Below are 16903 nucleotides of genomic sequence, written 5' to 3' on the forward strand. Positions count from 1 at the left end.
CAAAATGAATGCAGAGAGGCAACATAGAGACACATCAAGGTCATTCTGTAAATCATGTGTCTTCTCTGCACACCAAATGGCAGGAGTCCCAAGATATATATGAGTGAGGGCTATAAAATTATGTGTAGACTAGTGCAAGAAAGTTGCCTTTACAGAAAATGGTGATTGCAAAAATGTAGGCCACAATTTTTGTTTTTCAATCTAAAAGCAGATTTCATGCCACATTAGCTCGTATCATTACTGCACACTAAAAGGATGGTTAATTCAAAAGCTCTGGATTTGTCAGATAGTTTTTGGTAGGGGTCAAAGATGGTGCTAACCCATGCCTGATCTTTACTTCTTCCCCTTTTTCTTGATCCTTTTCTTCCTAACTGTTCCTGTGATTTTTTGCTCTTCACAGCGTGAGGTTGACATTGCTTAGCACTGGCAGTGGCTCTGAGGAACACGGTAACTTTCTTTTGCATCCTACTACTGCAGGGTAGGGCAGGGGATCCAGAACCAGGAGCCTTGCAGTGACCCGATAGGGGATGATGGGTATGTGAGGGTCTGGCAATAAGGAGGTTCACCCATATAGTCTGGATGGCTGTCAGAGGGAGATTGCAGAGCACTATTGAGTCAACTGAGGGAGAGAAGACTCAACATGGGCAGGGAGGGGCACAATCCCAAAGAGGAAGGCGTGTTAGAGTCCCTGGAATTGGGACCCTAAACAGTAAGGAAACATGAGGACAGTGTCCCAGACCAAGAAACCTTGGGCAGGTCAGGGACCTGGGTTCGTTGCGGCAACAGAAGAAAGGGAACTACACCAGCACGTGGACATTCTCTCACCTTAGCAAGAACTAGGGTCGTACACGGGAAACCGAGCCTAAAGCAGGCTTGGGATAACAATTTGGTCCATCTTGGCCCCATTTAATTGTAATTGATTTCTGAATCCCGTACACCATTCTTCCTACCTGAGAATTCCAAGCATTCTTCCTAGCCATCATATCCGAATACTGCAGTTTACTCTTCTGAAATCAGCAAATAGGGTAAATAGTACAGAATTCAAGTCTGCTTCCCCATGTAACATTATGTTAATTCAGTCTGGTCTTCCTGCTTTCTAAATCTTCCTTCAGTCAGATGTCTCTTAGTGCAGTTATTTCTATTTATGACCATATGTCTATACATTTCCTTCCAACTAATTTTAGCCAGAATCTTACAGGTATTCATAATTATTAGTAGGGTACTTTTGTATTTATTCCAATGAGTAATAGGACCAGAACCTTAAGATTTTAGAGCAGGATAAAAATACTAAAAATCACCTAGTTAAAACATCTTATTTTTTCAGAAGGGAAAACTGAGGCTCAGAGAGGTAAAGTGATGTGTCCAAGATTGCACAGCTAATGGTGGAAGGAGATGGTAACAGAATCCAAGTTTTTTACTTCCAGCCCCTGTGCTATTTCTATTTTATAATGCCATGATTGTTGAAACACAGCATCGAAGCTAAGAAAAAGTTATTATTACAATAGTTTAACAACATAAACCACATGGAAAAGTGTAAAAAATCTTTAACAATGATTTATCGTTAAAAGCTTTCTTATTAAAAAAAAGAAAGAAAATACACACACAGCACCCTCTTCTCTGATTACATTTTACACTGTCTAGGAGTATCTTAGACAACCGACAACTTCATGAACAAGCTGATATATCATTCTGTTATCTTTAAAAGGCACTTTAAAAGAACGCTGACACAGGGGTTGGGCCTGAAGTACAAGTAAATCTCCATCTTCCACAATAAAATGACCCCAGGTGGCTCAGAGCCTCCTTGGTCACTGTCCAGTCTATTCCCTTGATTGGATCTGGCCTGAGGGTTGCCGGAGGTTGGGGGTACAGGTGTGTGCAGCAGGGCAGAAGGCTCCTGTCTGAACATATCTGTGTCCCAGGGCTAAACAGAGGTGGTTGGGAGGTGATTTTCAACTCCCTTTTCACTTCATTATGAAGAGGGAGAACTATACAGCAGCAAATGGGTAAATAATGCACATCAGATTCTATAATTACATAGGGTATCACCCAAACAGCTTGATTGTTCTGTTCTTGTCTATGCACCACTAATAAATAACACCTTACATGTGCATGTGTTTTATCCTTTGTTCTCCAGAATGAAGAAACAAACTCAGATGTTCCTGACTTTCACACAATCCGTATGTATTTTTGTACACGTTAAGGCTCTTATCTTACATTTTGTAACTTCTCATTCAATTTATATTTGCAACTTCTGTTTTTCTATTTTTCCAACATATGCAATAATGGAAGTGTATTTTAAGGATCGTCTTGGCCATCAAAAAAGGCTTTTTGGGGGCCAGCATTCCTAAGTCAGCACCAGACTTCATCTACACAGGACCCTGAAACCTTTTAAGGTGATCCAAAGAGGGAATGTAGAGGTCAGAAAGTAATTCACACAAGCCAGTGGTTTTGAAGTACACCTTAATTCCTAAAAGGTGTTTTTTCTTTGTTCATTGTATGCATCAAGGTTGTGTCCTTCATTTTATCTAATTGCTGAAATGGGAATCTTCACCCTTTATTTCTGAGTACATATATTGCAGAGGTAATTTTCTCTTCACATTAAACTCTAGAGTTTATGCAGAAGAGAGATTTCAATCCAGACTCCAAGGCTACTTTCAGCTGGTCGGTACTGACTGTGCTGTAGGGTGATTCTGGCTCCACACATAAATGTCCATTTCAGGGGCTGTCCAGTGGTACGCCTCGCTGGAAGTTGCCAGATGACACACACAGCTGGAGTCTGTCACTCAAAGAGCTCCAGGTAGTCGGGTGGCTGTTCCTGTTGACCACAGGGGTAAAGAAGGAGCTCTTTCCCCAGGGAAGTTATGGGTTCCTCCTGTTAATCAGAAGACACAGAGTCAAGCTGGACTGGGGATGGGCAAGTTGTTGCAAAAGTATAAATAACAGTTACATGCCCTTCCGACGTCAGAGGATGTCACTCCCTGAATGCCCTTGATTTACACTAAGCTTTATTGGTTTATGACAATCTTTAAAGAGATTCTTCCTATTCCCAAACTGCCATGTACTCTCTTACCCTCCTGGGCTCAAGTTCTAACTGAAGACTGTTCTTAGGGGAGATTGGTGCGTGCAGATTTTTTAAGCATCTCCTGTATTCTCTGCCCAGGGGGGGCTCCCTGAATATTTGAGCAGGAACTTGGTTTTATGATAAAGGAAATGCAATTAAGAATCCTGCTTATTGGAAAGAACTATCAAAGACAAATCGCACCATCATTTGCCTCAATCTTTTTGGTTGTAATTGCCTTTCATTGTTGGAGCTGCTCCAGGACAATAATTCACAAAGCAAATTAATTTTGTTAATGGTCTCACCTTGTGATATTCCACCAAATCTGCCAGGGTGGCGTGCTGCAGCTGGTCCACGCCCAGGAAGCTGTAGGAGTCCGCAGAGGCATCTATGAGGAAATGTTTGCAGCCGTCCTTGGACAGATAGGACAGGGCGTAGCCTTTGATCTTTTCGCTGACTCGGATCAGGAAACTGCCTGGCACACCCATGCTCAGAAGTTCGTTTGCTCTCTTCAGTGTGAGAATTCCTGTAGGAAAGAAAAGCAGATATTTTGACTAAATAATTTCCAAAATTCTCCTCTGTTGACTACAGCTGTGCATTCTGTATTTCTCTTCTCTTTTCTGTAAATAGACCTTTAATAATGGGGAGGAATAAAATAATCTCCCATTCTCTCCGGCCAAGATCTCACACGCACCTTCAAGGAGGCCCCAGTCCCCAGGGCCGGCGCTGCAGGGTCCCAGTGCATGAGGGTCGACCCCGGGGAGGCACCCTGGGATGGGAATCTGAGGGATGGGTGAAAATTCTAGCAATTTCCTCCATTCACAGAGAGGGAAAAAACCCCGAAATGGAAGAAGACTCTCAGGCTTTCTTCCAGGGGCTCCGATTCTACTGCCACTGCTACCCAACAAGGCACAGATGTGTGCCCCTGTGCATCATATCCAGTGGCCCCCTCGCCCCTACCCTGATAGAATCCACTGGAAACTGCAGGCACCATTGGCACTGCATGAGTCTCTTGGCTCAGATGCTGCCCTGTCCACTTTAGATGCTCAAATGATGCCCCAATAATCTCTCAAAAAATATGGTCTGCTGCTTTTGTCTGTTTTACCTTCCTAAACATAACCTGGTTCCCTTGATGAATCACAGATGACAACCGTAAGATACAACAGGTAACCAGCCTACCCAGGGACTACACATGACAGAGGTTCAGAGACACTGTATTAGATTGTGTATGAAACCACGGGCATTTTTCACTGATGCTGAAAAGTCCCCTTCAGAACCAAGGGGCTTCTCCATGACTGAAGGAGAAAATACGTTCTGGAAAAATATTTTCCTCTCCTCCCAGACTTACTGACAGGCTACCTCTGAAATTCCAAGTACTTCAGTTGATGGGGCATCTGTTATAGTTTATAACATCTACATGTTATCCAGATAGGTTTGTATTCCTAAAATGAAAGCTAATCTGGAAAATCATAACTAAACCTGGGTTAAGGAGAAATTCCCCTAAAATCAGGTTGGATATTAGCTGTAATCAAACTGCCTGAGAGGCTCTTAACCTCTGAATTATTACCCATTACACACAGATCTTGGGACTATCTAATCTCCTTAGACACCAGAACACGATAAAATGGTTTTGTGGCAAATGACAGGTTATAATGGAGAGTCCTCTTACACCATGATAATGAGGGCAGGCTCAAAAAGTGTGTGCTATGAAGACTGGGCTTTGAATGATGCAAGAGGGTGGTTTCTGTTTCTTCGTTCCTTTTGCTTTACGAGGGGATTATTATTCCTTAAGAGTGCATTCTCTTGGTACATCTAAAGATACAGGTCGATGTGCAATTTGTCATGAATCCATGAAGGGTGGTGAGTGCACTCAGAATGGCCTGGCTGCCAAACACTGAGCTTTGCCTGCCTGGGTAGGGAGTTCTGGACGCTAAGTCAAAATCCAGTGACAGATATTAATCACTCCTGACCCTGGGCAGTCTCCTTGCAGTATTTATCAGCCCCTGATTTACCCCTTGCACGATAAGAATTCTGAGGCAGTGGTCTTCCTCCCAGCCCCCCTACAAGGCCATGACACTTCCATGCTGCCTCCTCTTACCAGCTCTCTTCACGTATATCACAAGAACCAAACGTAGCTGAGGTCAGAGGGTGATTTCTGTGCTGGTGAAAAGGGATAAATGAAGAGCTTTCTTTTATTTCATCAATTTATAAATGGATCAGATCGTCACCTGGGCAATGGTCGGTGTGTCTGAGAGCTGAGTCCAGGGAGGGATGGCAGGGAGTAGCAGAATAATGGCAGTCCACAAGAGAGCAGATGTTGCTAAGCGACGTCTCTCTGGACAGCACCTGGCTCTGGAGAGCCTGGGGCAGATTTGGGGCTACAACTCCTGCGAGCCGAACTGCCAGGCACAGAAGTTAATAATAGCTGTAGCTGAAGCTGAGCAGAAAAAATTGCCCACTCCTCTTTCTGCATGTCTCCTGAGCTCCCTCTAGAACAGTTGATGTTCTTGTTGAACATTCTGTGATGATGGAAATGATGTCTCCGTGGCTAATGCCACTGAGTAACTCAATTTTTAATCGTATTTAATTTTAACGGATTTAAATTTAAAGAGCCACACGTGGCTAGTGACTACTGTACTGGGCTTAGAGCTCTAGAAACTCTCTGGAGTGAGGGTCTGGTCCAGGACAGGTCCAGGAGAACAAAAACATTTTGCACAGCAGTGGGCAAACAGAGCCCTAGAGACCTGAAGTAGCTCGGAAACCCTAGCAGGGCTCCAGGTGAAAATCCAAGTGGTTGCAACTTCCCCCAAGAGGAAGGCAGTTCTTGCTGGAAAACCACTCATTCTCTAAAGTTCTACTCAAGAATCTGAGGCTTTCTGATTTCCCCCTGAGCAGTAAGTCTCAGTTCCTTTAGGCCTGCTGAGTACTGGACCCCATCTCCATCTGAGCACTCACCTGGCCTACTCTAAGCCCCTGCCTGGTGCATGTGCCCATCTGAGCCTCACCTGGTTTACAGCGCTATTGAGCACTCACCTGGTTCCTACCTCCACCTGAACACTCACCTGGCCTAACCTCTCACCTCCATCTGAGTTGGTCTCCTGGTTTACAGCTCTGTGGGCATACTTGTACTCACAGCCCATTATGCCATGGCTGCTCTCCTGTCCCCCTCCCATGTGAGCTCCTGGATGGCAACTATCACTTCTTATTTATTTTTGCACTCTCAGCACCTGCCACTAAGACGGTGCCCAGAAAAGGTCTAAAGCATAAATCAAGTCAAAAACTTCCTTCTATGGGACACTTCTCTGCAGCCACTGCCTCCAGTCTAAGAAATGTTATCCTAAGGACAAAGGAAGCACTTAGCTTTTCTATGAAGCACCATCAGGTCTAATTTTGTTTATATATATGTACATATATATGACCTACTTTCTACATTTAGAAAATATGTGCTCAAAAAACAAATGAGGGCCCACTCTGATCAAGTTGGCACAGTGAGATGCTACAGGGCTTCACCCCCATAAAGAAGCTTTGAACAACCAGCAAGAACTGGCAGAAACGTCCTTCTCAAGGCTCCAGAAAACAGTTAAAGGACTGTGGTAACAGTGTGAGTGCCTCATCAAGATAAAAGTCTAGAAGCCCAGTGGCGCCCTGGCTGCTCCTCCCCAGCTCCCAGTGCAGATCTCTGGGCCATGGTTCTGGAGGGAGCAGAGTAACCTCATGCCAATACTGAGAGCATGTATGTTTGGCTTAAACTGTCTGGAAGTGGTCTGAGGGACTCTCTGTTCTGGAACTTGCCCTGCGTATGGAAGGCAGTTCACAAAGCAATCCTACAGAATGCCGTGGGAGAGCAGTCAAGTTGCTGCCTGAGGCAAGGGAATGTTGGCGACTGAACATACAGTGCAGTGCCTGGGGCCATGAGGAAAGTAATGCTTCCTGGGGAAGAGGGGACATTTGTTTCTTTGTAAATGGGGGAATCCCCAGGGCCACATGGCCTTGAAGGATAGCACAATCTGCAAAGACTGGAAAAGGTGTTTCTTTTTCTCTCTCTCTCTCCCCCTCCCTCCCTCCCTCCTTAGCTCCTGGGAAAGCTCTCTCATAATACTAGCTGAATACAAGCTTAAGGAACAGATGCCTCAGAGTTTAAATTCCAGTGATAACACATTAAAACATCAGGTTTCAACAAAAGATTGCAAACCATACAAAGAAACAGGCAAAGGAGAAAATTAAAGAATTAGAAACCATCAATGAGGAGAACTAGACCTTGGACATACCAGACAAAGACTTTTTAGAAAAGTCCTAAATATGCTCCAAATGCTAAAGGAAAACATGGACAAAGAACTAAAGGAAATCAGGGAAATGATAAACACAAAAAGAATATCAGTAGAGAGATAGACATTATGAAGAGGAAATCATACAGAGATAAAGACCATAGTAACAGAAATTAGAAATTCTCTAGAGGGGTTCAACAGCAGATTGGAGTGAGCCAAAGGAAGAATCAGTGAAAGTGAAAAAACAATTTAAGTCATCCAGTCTGAGAAGCAGAAGGAAGAAAGAATGAAGAAAAGAGAACACATCCTGAGGAACCTGTGGCCACCATCAAGCTTACCAATATACGCATTGTGGGAGCCTCAGGAGAAGAAAGAGAGAAAAGGGCAAAGAGAATATTCAAAGAACTAATAGCTGAAAACTCCCCAAATTTAACAAAATATACACATCCAAGATTCTCAACAAACTCTAAACCCAACAGATCCATGCCAAAGTATATTATAATCAAACTGTTGAATGCCAAAGACAGAATTCTGAAAGCTGCAAGAGAAAAGCAACATGTCACGTAGAAGGAGCCTCAAGAAGATTAAGTGCCTATTTCTCATTGAAAACCATGGAGTCAAGAAGGCAGTGGAGATGACACATTTAAAGTGCTGAAAGCAAAAAACTGCCAACCAAGAATTCAGTAACCGGCAAAACTGCCTTTAAAAAATGAGGGAGTGATTAAGACATTCCCAATTAAACAAAAGCTGACTAGTTTGTCACCACTAGACTGGTCTTACAAGAGAAATTAAAGGGAGTTCTGCAGGTTGAAAGGAAAGTTCACTAGACAATAGACTGAAGCTGCATGAAGAAATAAAGATCTCCAGTAAGGGTAACAACAGGGAGTAAATATAAATGCCAGTACTCCTGTACTTTTGGTATGTAATCCCACTTTTTACTTTCTATAGGACGTAAAAGGCAAATGCATAAAATATAATAAGAAATTGGTATAGACATGTAATTTGTGACAAGAACTGTTATTAAGGGGGAAGAATGGAGGGGCTTTGGGACATAGTTTGTGTATACTATTGAAGTTAAGTTGGTATCAAAGCAAGTGAGATTGTTACAGATTTAGGATGTTGAATTTAAGCTCCATGATAATAACAAAGAAAATATCAGAGAATATGCAAGCACATTAGAGTACAGGATGAAGGATGTAGGGCAGGAAGAACGGCGAGTTAATGTAAAATCTGTGCAGGGTCTCTGCTTGGGGAGACAGGAAGTTTAGTACTGGAAGGTGGTGAGAGCAGCACAGCACAGCGAATGTGTCAGTCCCACTGAATGTATGCTTGGGAGTGGTTGGGATGGGAAAGTCTATGTGTCTAAATGTTCCCATAATTTAAAAAAAAGGAAGAGCAACTAAAGCGACAAGGACAGTTAATGGCAATATGTCATCCTGGACAGTATGTAACAAAGGAGGAGGGAAGGCTCAAAAGGATGTTTTTGGGGGATAAGAAAAAAAAAATGGAATACAGACTACAAGCTTTATATCGAGGTTGAATTTCTTGAACTTGATAACTACACTTAACAGTGGATACCTAAGTGAATATCATTGTTCTTAGGAAATGTACGTGGTAGTCTAAGTGTTCAAGAAGTATGATGTATATAACCTACTCAAGTGTTCAGAAAATGGACTGATAAATAGAGACGGATGGATAGGTAGGCAGACTGATAGACTGATGGATAGATAGATTGATACAACAAATGTGGCAAAATGTTAAAATTGGTAGATCTGGGTATCAGGGAACGGGGTGTTTTGGGGTTTTTCTCTGCAGGTAGTTTGTTTTATTATTGTAAATGTCCTATAAGTTTGCAAGTATTTAAAAATAAAAAAAAAAAATAAATTAAAAAAAAAAGAAAAAAGTTGATATTTGTTCTTCATGGGTATTTTGCATCAATTTTGATTTTTAGATATTGTATTAAAATATTTATCTTGGGAAAAAATACCAACTGAGCCTTAAACAGTGAAAGCCCTTACAGCTCTTAATGTCTGCCCTGCACTTCTCGAAGTGATTGCTGTTTCATTTAATCTCACAGCAACCCGACAGTGAGCTGCTGTTGTTACTCTCGTGACAGATGAGAAAACCAGTGGCACAACTCGCTAACAGTCACTGGGTGAGGTGGGGAAGCACCAGGCTGCCCGGGCAGGCTGACCCCCGGCCCTTGCCCTCTTCCACTTTTCTAACACTAATGCCCCTTCCATTAGTACATCATACTTTTTAATGTGCTTCCATTTATTATTTTTCATTTAATCCTCAAACAACTCTAAAACAGAGCTGATATCATCATCTCCATTTTACAGATGAAAAAACTGAGCTAGAAAAGGTAAGTGTCCACGGTTAACCATTCGTGATGGTTCCTGATCTCTTTTCTCTCACTCTAGTGCTTTGTTTTGTTTTCATTTGAATTCCAGCAGGCTCAGGAAGTTGGCTGAAAATAAAATATAAATATTTATTTCACAAAGAGGGATTCATTCTCACCTGGGCAAACTTACAGAGGACGTATTTTTCAGTGACTCTTTAAGCGCAGTCTGCCTGGAGGTGGGGTGACGCATGGAGGACCCCAGCCCCCTTCCCAGGACTCCCATCCCGAGGTCTGGAGAGCTCCGGAGCACTTACACGTCGCACCCTCCTAACCGTGGGTCAGGTCTGCTGGTGCCCTGCGTGCTGCCCCCTGACATTTTGATGACAGTCTCTCTCATTCCTTCTTTGTCACCTGTCCTGTACTCTCAACCCCTTGGGCTGCCCAGAGCACAGTGGGGTGAGGGAGGTGGTATTAAGACGACATTCATTAAGGAACCTGTCACTGCTGTTATCGTGACCTCAAAGTCCCACACCAATATCGTCCTAGACATGAGGGTGAATGCCATAAAAACGGACTTTTAAAAGACCTTATTTTCAAATATCAACCCTGTCAGATTCAAAGTGTACACATTATCCAGTGGGAGTCTTAAGCCTGTAAAACATCTTTATGTTTTTTCACCTTAGCCGCCTGCTATTTTATGCTCTAACCCTTTTAGTACTTAAAGGGGGAATTTTGCGGGAGGCTCTTGGCCCTGTCGCAGGTTCTCTTTACAGAGGGAGATGCCCTGTGATGGCGTGACTCTCCCCTGACGTCTGCAGGGATGAGGAAAGAATGGTCTCAGCTCTTAAAATGCCATTCACAATGTTTTCTCAACTCAAGGATTACTATCGCATCATTCATTCCCGCTTCATTACCTTAATGGGTAACATTTATTAGGGATTACAGTGGGTGGCACACAGTTCTAAGCGCTGAAAACGTATCTTAACTCATTTGATCCTCAGAATAACTCTTTGAGGCAGGTGTTACATTGTCTGTTTTACACAGTTGAGAGAGAGAAGGGCAGAAGTTACATGTTGCCTAACACACAGCTAGTTGGTGGGGGCTGGATTTGAACCTGGGCCCTCCGGTCTCGGAGATGTGCTCTGTAAGCCTATACTCCACTGCCTCCCTTCGCCGGCATAAGGACATAGTATCCAACCTCTTCTGACTGTGTCTATAGGGATTGAGTAAAGAAAGCAAGTGACAACAAAGAAAACACTGGTGACAGAAGCATGGTTTTTATAACACTTCTATAAACAGTAGAATTCCCCTTTTTTGTACAAAATCCTAAGTAGAACCCCCAAGGCAGAGTCACCGTCCTTTATTCCTCGTCCACCCACTCCACCTGCCCCTTGCCTCTGACATCGCTGCCGACTCCAAGAACAGCATCAAAACGACAAGCCTGGAGCCCTGGGCATTTTGTAATGAGAAACTTGGGGCTCCCAGGAGCGGGCAGACCACCGACACCCCAGAGCTGCCAGAGTCAGGGCGAGGAATCAAGTGCATCATTTGCAAAAAACTTCAAGTACAAGAGGGCTTTGGGGTTAATGGATTAGTCTCAAAATTAATGGAAAAATACACTTAACATTTTTTGCAGACTGAGTAATTTATGAGAGAGGTCAGAGTCTTCCAGAAAAAACACAGCAATGCATAGTATTTTCCTACAAAAACTAGCTCTTCCCACATCTGAATGAATCTTTGTAGCCTCCGCCTCATAAATGTTTCCTCTTCTCCAGTTACTTCAGACATCTGAACTAATATCAGGGAACCACAGAGGAGAACTATGGAGAATAATTCAGACAAAATGCTGTGATGCCATTAATGCAGGTAAAGCTGCCAGGCTAGGGGGATCCCTGCTGGGTCCTCTCATCTGCAGGGAGGGCCGAGACCACCAGAGAACGGACCACATCCGCGCTTCATTGCCATACACGAGCTGTGACATATTCTTCCCCTGGCCAGCCTACCCCACTCCGTGAAATGTGTGACTCACCATGGAAACAGGGCAGGATTTATACGTCCACCTGAGGCTTAGGAACAGAAAGGTTTCAAAAGCCACAGAAATCAGTAATCTGTGCTTAGCAAAGACGGGAGCTGGAAAATCCCTTTGTGAGGGGTGGGTGGAATTTTGATGGCTCCATGATTAAGAAATCTCCACTCCTTGGCAAAATGGTCAAAGGATAGACTATCATTCATGGGTGCCATGAAGTTAGCAAGATTTTACCCTGAAATAAGTTTGGGAGGCATCTATGAGCCTTTCTGAATGCAGTCTATTCAGTTATATACCCTTAGTCCCATGGTGGTACCTGTCCCAGTGCTGAGAGAGCTGAGGGGTGACTCACTACTCAGTGGGGAGGGACACACGACTCCACCTGGGCGATGGTCTCCAGGGACCTTAAGTTCCAAGAGTGACTGCTTCTACAGAAATGGGTGGGATTTATACCCCATCTCCCCTGCCACAAGGAGACTGAAATATTTGGAGAGATGTGTCAAAAATGAAGGCAACCAAAATAGTTAAAATGTGAACTGTGTTGGTATCCCACTGATAAAAGAGATTTCATTTTAAGTAGTTTAAAATATAAAATATGGGAACTAAAGCACTTAGAGGGCAGGTTCAATTAGATGCCACAACAGCAAAAGATAGCAACAAGAAACAAATCACCAACAGTGCAATTATATCCATTTTGAAATAAGGAAATGTTAATTACATTTCAGAGAATAATGATCAACTATTGATGCATAAGGCAAAGAAGTGAATTCTCTAACAGAAACAACTAGAAAATTCCTAAATAGAAATTAGTTTACAAGTTTTTTGCTACCCTTTTACCCACACTCCCACTCCTAATCCCCACTGATTTCCAAACTCCTGTTTACTATTTCGTGTTCAGTAGGAGCAGGAAAGTGTTTATGGACAGAATAAAGAAATGAATCTGTGTGTTTCTAACAGATCTTCAAACTTCCATTGTACTTATTCTTTGGCCCTTTCCCCCAGGAAGCTTAAAAGCATGCTAGTGTGTTGAATTAATTATGAATATACACACTTTGAGGAGTCATAGTCAGGAGTGAGAATAAGTAAAATGACTCTGCTCAACCAACAAGAGGTTAAATTTGGCCACTCTGCTAAGCAGGAGGGTTTCCAACACTTACCACAAATATTACAGACTATAGGTCTGTCTTCAAGACTGCTGTAATTAGGTGACCAGATTCAACAATAAAAACAAGGATTGTATTAGAGGGTTAAGCATTCCTGAACTGAAAAATGAAGTTCAGGGCAGCTGGATGGAAGGAGATAAAGGGTGACAAAGAAAGAAAAAAACAATGCTTCTTTTGGAAGCAAAACCAATTACACTTCATCAAATACAGTATACAGAAGAATATAAGTCTAGAACATAGAGGATGTTAGTTTAGCACCTCTAGGACCTGTGCCCATCTCTTTGCACTGTCCTTCCCAGCCCCAAGCTCAATCTTATCCTGCAACGTCCTGCCAAATTTCTCCCAAGGACTCCATTCCCTGTTGGTGGAGTTGTCCTTCACAGACTAAGAGATGATCCACACAACCCATAATATTGACCAAGGATTAGTACCCAGAATACATAAGATCCTAGAAATCAATAAAAAGCTCAAGCAATTCACTAGAAAAATTATCAGAAGATATGTACAAGTAATTGCAAAAGATTCCCAAACATACGAAAATACATTCAACCTCACAACAGATCAGTGCAAATTAAAATAAGATTCCACTGTGTACCCATAATATTAAAAGAAAAGAAAAATCTGTCTGGCAATACCAAGTATCAGCAAGTATTTGGGAAAACACAAACTCTCAAGTACTACTGGTGGGAGTAAATATTTGTATAATCATTTTGGAGGGCACTTGTCAATACTTAGTGTAATTGAAGATACCCACACCCTACCTCCCAGCCATTCTACTTCGAGCAATAAACTTGAAAGAAATGATCATATCTGTGCACAATGAGATAGTTCCATGGGTGGATACTGCATCATTTTCCGTAATAGCAAAAATAATTTGTACCAAATGACTATGAATAGGAGAAGGGATGAACAAATTGTAATAAATTTATAACATAAAATACCACACACGAGATAAAATGAATGAACACAGTCCACATTTATAAACAAGGAAAAATCCAATTAACATATTGAGTGAAAGAACAAGTTACAGAAAGATGTGTATAACATGACACTACTTGTGTAGCTGTTAAACACAGTATGATATATGCCTAAATGAAATACATATATAGTAAGACTGTAAAAATATAGATGTAAAGGACAATTTCAGAAGAGTGATTTAGTCCTAGGGAAGGAGAGAAGGAAAAGGAATCAAAAAGAGTAAAAAGGGGGGCCTGAATTTTGCTGTTAACGTGTTACATCTGGAAAGTACGTATAACCTTTGTTATTTCATTGGTGTTAGTAATATTATTCCCTGTACTTCCTTTGTGTTTAAAATTTTTATCATAAGAAAAATCATTTTTAAAATGAGGAAACAGGGAGAAACCTAAATTTGTACAATCTCTTTCATGCCCTTTGTTCTGAGGATTTCTTTGGTGACTTTCCCTGATCACACCCTGACAGCCCAAGTCTGACTTCTACTGAAGAGATCTGAATGTTGTCTATTACATGCAGGCTAATGAATCTTACCAAGGTTGCAGGGTATTAACAAACGCATGCCCCAGGAGATACGCAACTCAGTAGCAAGATAACAAGCACCACGCAAGGTCCACAGGCTTATTCAATGTCTGTTTGAAGAGTCAGGGATGTAGAGATGTATGACAGAAACAGCCCACTTCAGAAATAATAATAGCAACAATAACAAGCAATCCTGTTAAAACAGCAATCCAATCTTTTCACCCCTCTGTTCCGCACCTTCTAAAGCCTCCCCATTTCTCTCGGAGCAAACCATAAAATCCTCTGGCCCCTTTACCAGCCTTCTGACCACACTTCTTCCTGCTCTGGCGTCTTCTGCTCATTCCAACCCACACACCCAGGCCTCCCTGCGGTTCCTGGAACCCTCCAGCAAACTCCTGCCTCAGGGCTTTTGCACTGACTGTTCCCCCGCCTTATGCTTTCTTTCCCCAGCGATCCACACTGGCAACTCCCTCTCCCCATTCAAGTTTTGGCTCAAGTATTACCTTCTCAATGAGGCTAACTATGACCACCCTATTTAAACCGGCACCATGCCCATCCTCTGCACTCCTGTTCCCCTTTTCCTTCTAATTTTCCCATAGCTCTTGCCTTCTAATAAACTACAAAGTTTAATTTTTATTGTGTCTTTCCCACTTAGAATATAAGCTTTACCAGGATGGATATTTTTGACTGTTTTTTTTCAGTAGCATCTAGTACAATGTATATGCACTCAATAAAAATGTGTTGACCGAATGAACAAATAAATAATAATGTAAATAATAGCAGCTAACATATATTGAGTAGTTTATCATGAACTAGGAATTTTACTCAGATAACCTAGGAGACAGGTACGATTATTACCTCCTCTTTTAGAAACAGTTATTTATTCAGTAAATATGGAGAAAACCCATGTGCCAAGGACTTCTCTAGGAGCTGGGATAGAGTGGTGAACCATGAGTGACGCTCTTGTAGGGGTTGGGAAACAGACAATAAAGCACAAATAAATGAATAATTTTGAAGGAGAGAGGGGCTATGGGTTATGCATTAGGGAGTGGATAGTAGGAGGAGATGTAGGGAGGAGGGTTTCGGGAGGTGGGTGGTCAGAGAAAGCCTCTCTGAAGAAGTGACATGTGAGCTGAGACCTGCATGATGAGCAGAAGCCAGCCCTGGGAGGGTCGGAGAGAAAAGCAACTGCCAAAGCTGTAAGGTAGGGACAGAAAGGAGGCATTCGTGGCTGGGGAGCAGTGACAGAGGTAGCAAAAGTGTTTCCAGATGAGTCTGGAACAGCAGACAGGACAGGCCAAGAAGGCTCTTGTGGACCATGGGCGGAGTTTGGGTTTTATTCTCGTTGCAGTTTGATTATGTGGAGAGGGCGGACAGGAGGGGAAAGATGGAGCCCAGTTAGGAGGGTGATACAGGCGGCCAGATGAGAGACTGGTGTAGGTGATTCCGGCTGTCACATTATGGTCAGGTACAGAACTTTTTCCTCTGAAGGGTCTTAGCAAGGCAAGATGCCTTAGGACAGACACTGCAGTATTCTCAACAGTACTCCTAAATGTGTATAAAATTTACAAATTAAATAAAATTAATTACACTTAAAGAATATTAAAAATTCTGAAAAGATAACTACAAAATTCCTTCAAAAGCCCCTCTGCCAAAACTGATGGCATGTCCATATATTCTTTGAGATTCTTTGGCTGCACAGTGTAGGAAGCTGGGCTACGAATGCACAGGGAGGCCCTTCACAGGGCAGGCAGAAAAGCTCCTGGGAAGGAACCAGTGCATACCACCCAGGATCAGGTCCCAGGTCCCCAACCCTTTGGGAATACAGGAAGCAGCCAAGAGATGGCCAGCAAGTCACTGAGGAAAAGAAGAAACTTGTGACATTCTGTAGGACTTGGGTCCTAACAGCAACTTAATCCATGTGAAAGCCAAAAATGTGCTTTGGCTCTAAAGAAAACTAACAAACAAAAACTAGGAAAAGAACTTGAGAATCTTATCAAGGGGCTCTCACACAAGTCCTACATAACCAGTGAGACTAAAAGCCCAGTGAAAGTTGAGAACCATGGGTTCTATGAATACAAAGGTCAAATATTTGCAAAAAAGGGATAAACATGGGGAGATTCTTAATATCTAGATTTGTCCACAATCATCAAAGATGTCCATGGATGGTGCTTGGACAGAGTTCCCTGCCTTCAATTCAGGATCCCTCTCACTCTTGAGATTTTTCATCAGGTTCCTACATCTGGGTGATCAGAAGCAGTACTTTTCTTTCACTGAGTATGGAACTGACACCCACACAGCATGGCAGGAGATTTAGAAGTGGTATACCATTTGCCTCATCATGAACCCAAGTGGTAAAGGGGAACTGAGACGGAAATCTGGGCTCTCTGCTGCTGGGTCTCTGCAGCACCCTGAAGGCTCTTCTCTGCCATCACACTGAGGGTTGGTGGTCCCCAGGGTTTTGTCCCTGGTCCTCTTGCCTTATCCCTCTTCCCAACCCACTCCCTGGAACATCTAATCCTTCCCATGCTGATAACACCAATATATTATCTC

At 42.7% G+C, this 16903-nt stretch overlaps 1 protein-coding gene across 7 annotated transcripts in view; it reads right to left on the minus strand.

Moving 5' to 3' along the window:
• Positions 1–1564: 1564 nt before the first annotated feature.
• Positions 1565–16903, minus strand: part of SH2D4A (SH2 domain containing 4A) — a 71978-nt gene continuing 56639 nt past the window's right edge. For all 7 annotated transcript variants that reach the window (XM_037813391.1, XM_037813395.1, XM_037813394.1 and 4 more), the window contains 2 exons: positions 3364–3584; positions 1565–2872 (listed from right to left, as the gene is read on the minus strand). In XM_037813391.1, coding sequence (XP_037669319.1) covers positions 2780–2872; positions 3364–3584 — 314 coding nt within the window. In that variant the 3' untranslated portion in view covers positions 1565–2779. The remainder of the gene's footprint in view (positions 2873–3363; positions 3585–16903) is intronic.

The sequence above is a fragment of the Choloepus didactylus genome, chromosome 20 (genome assembly GCF_015220235.1).
Source record: "Choloepus didactylus isolate mChoDid1 chromosome 20, mChoDid1.pri, whole genome shotgun sequence".
NCBI lineage: Eukaryota > Metazoa > Chordata > Mammalia > Pilosa > Megalonychidae > Choloepus > Choloepus didactylus.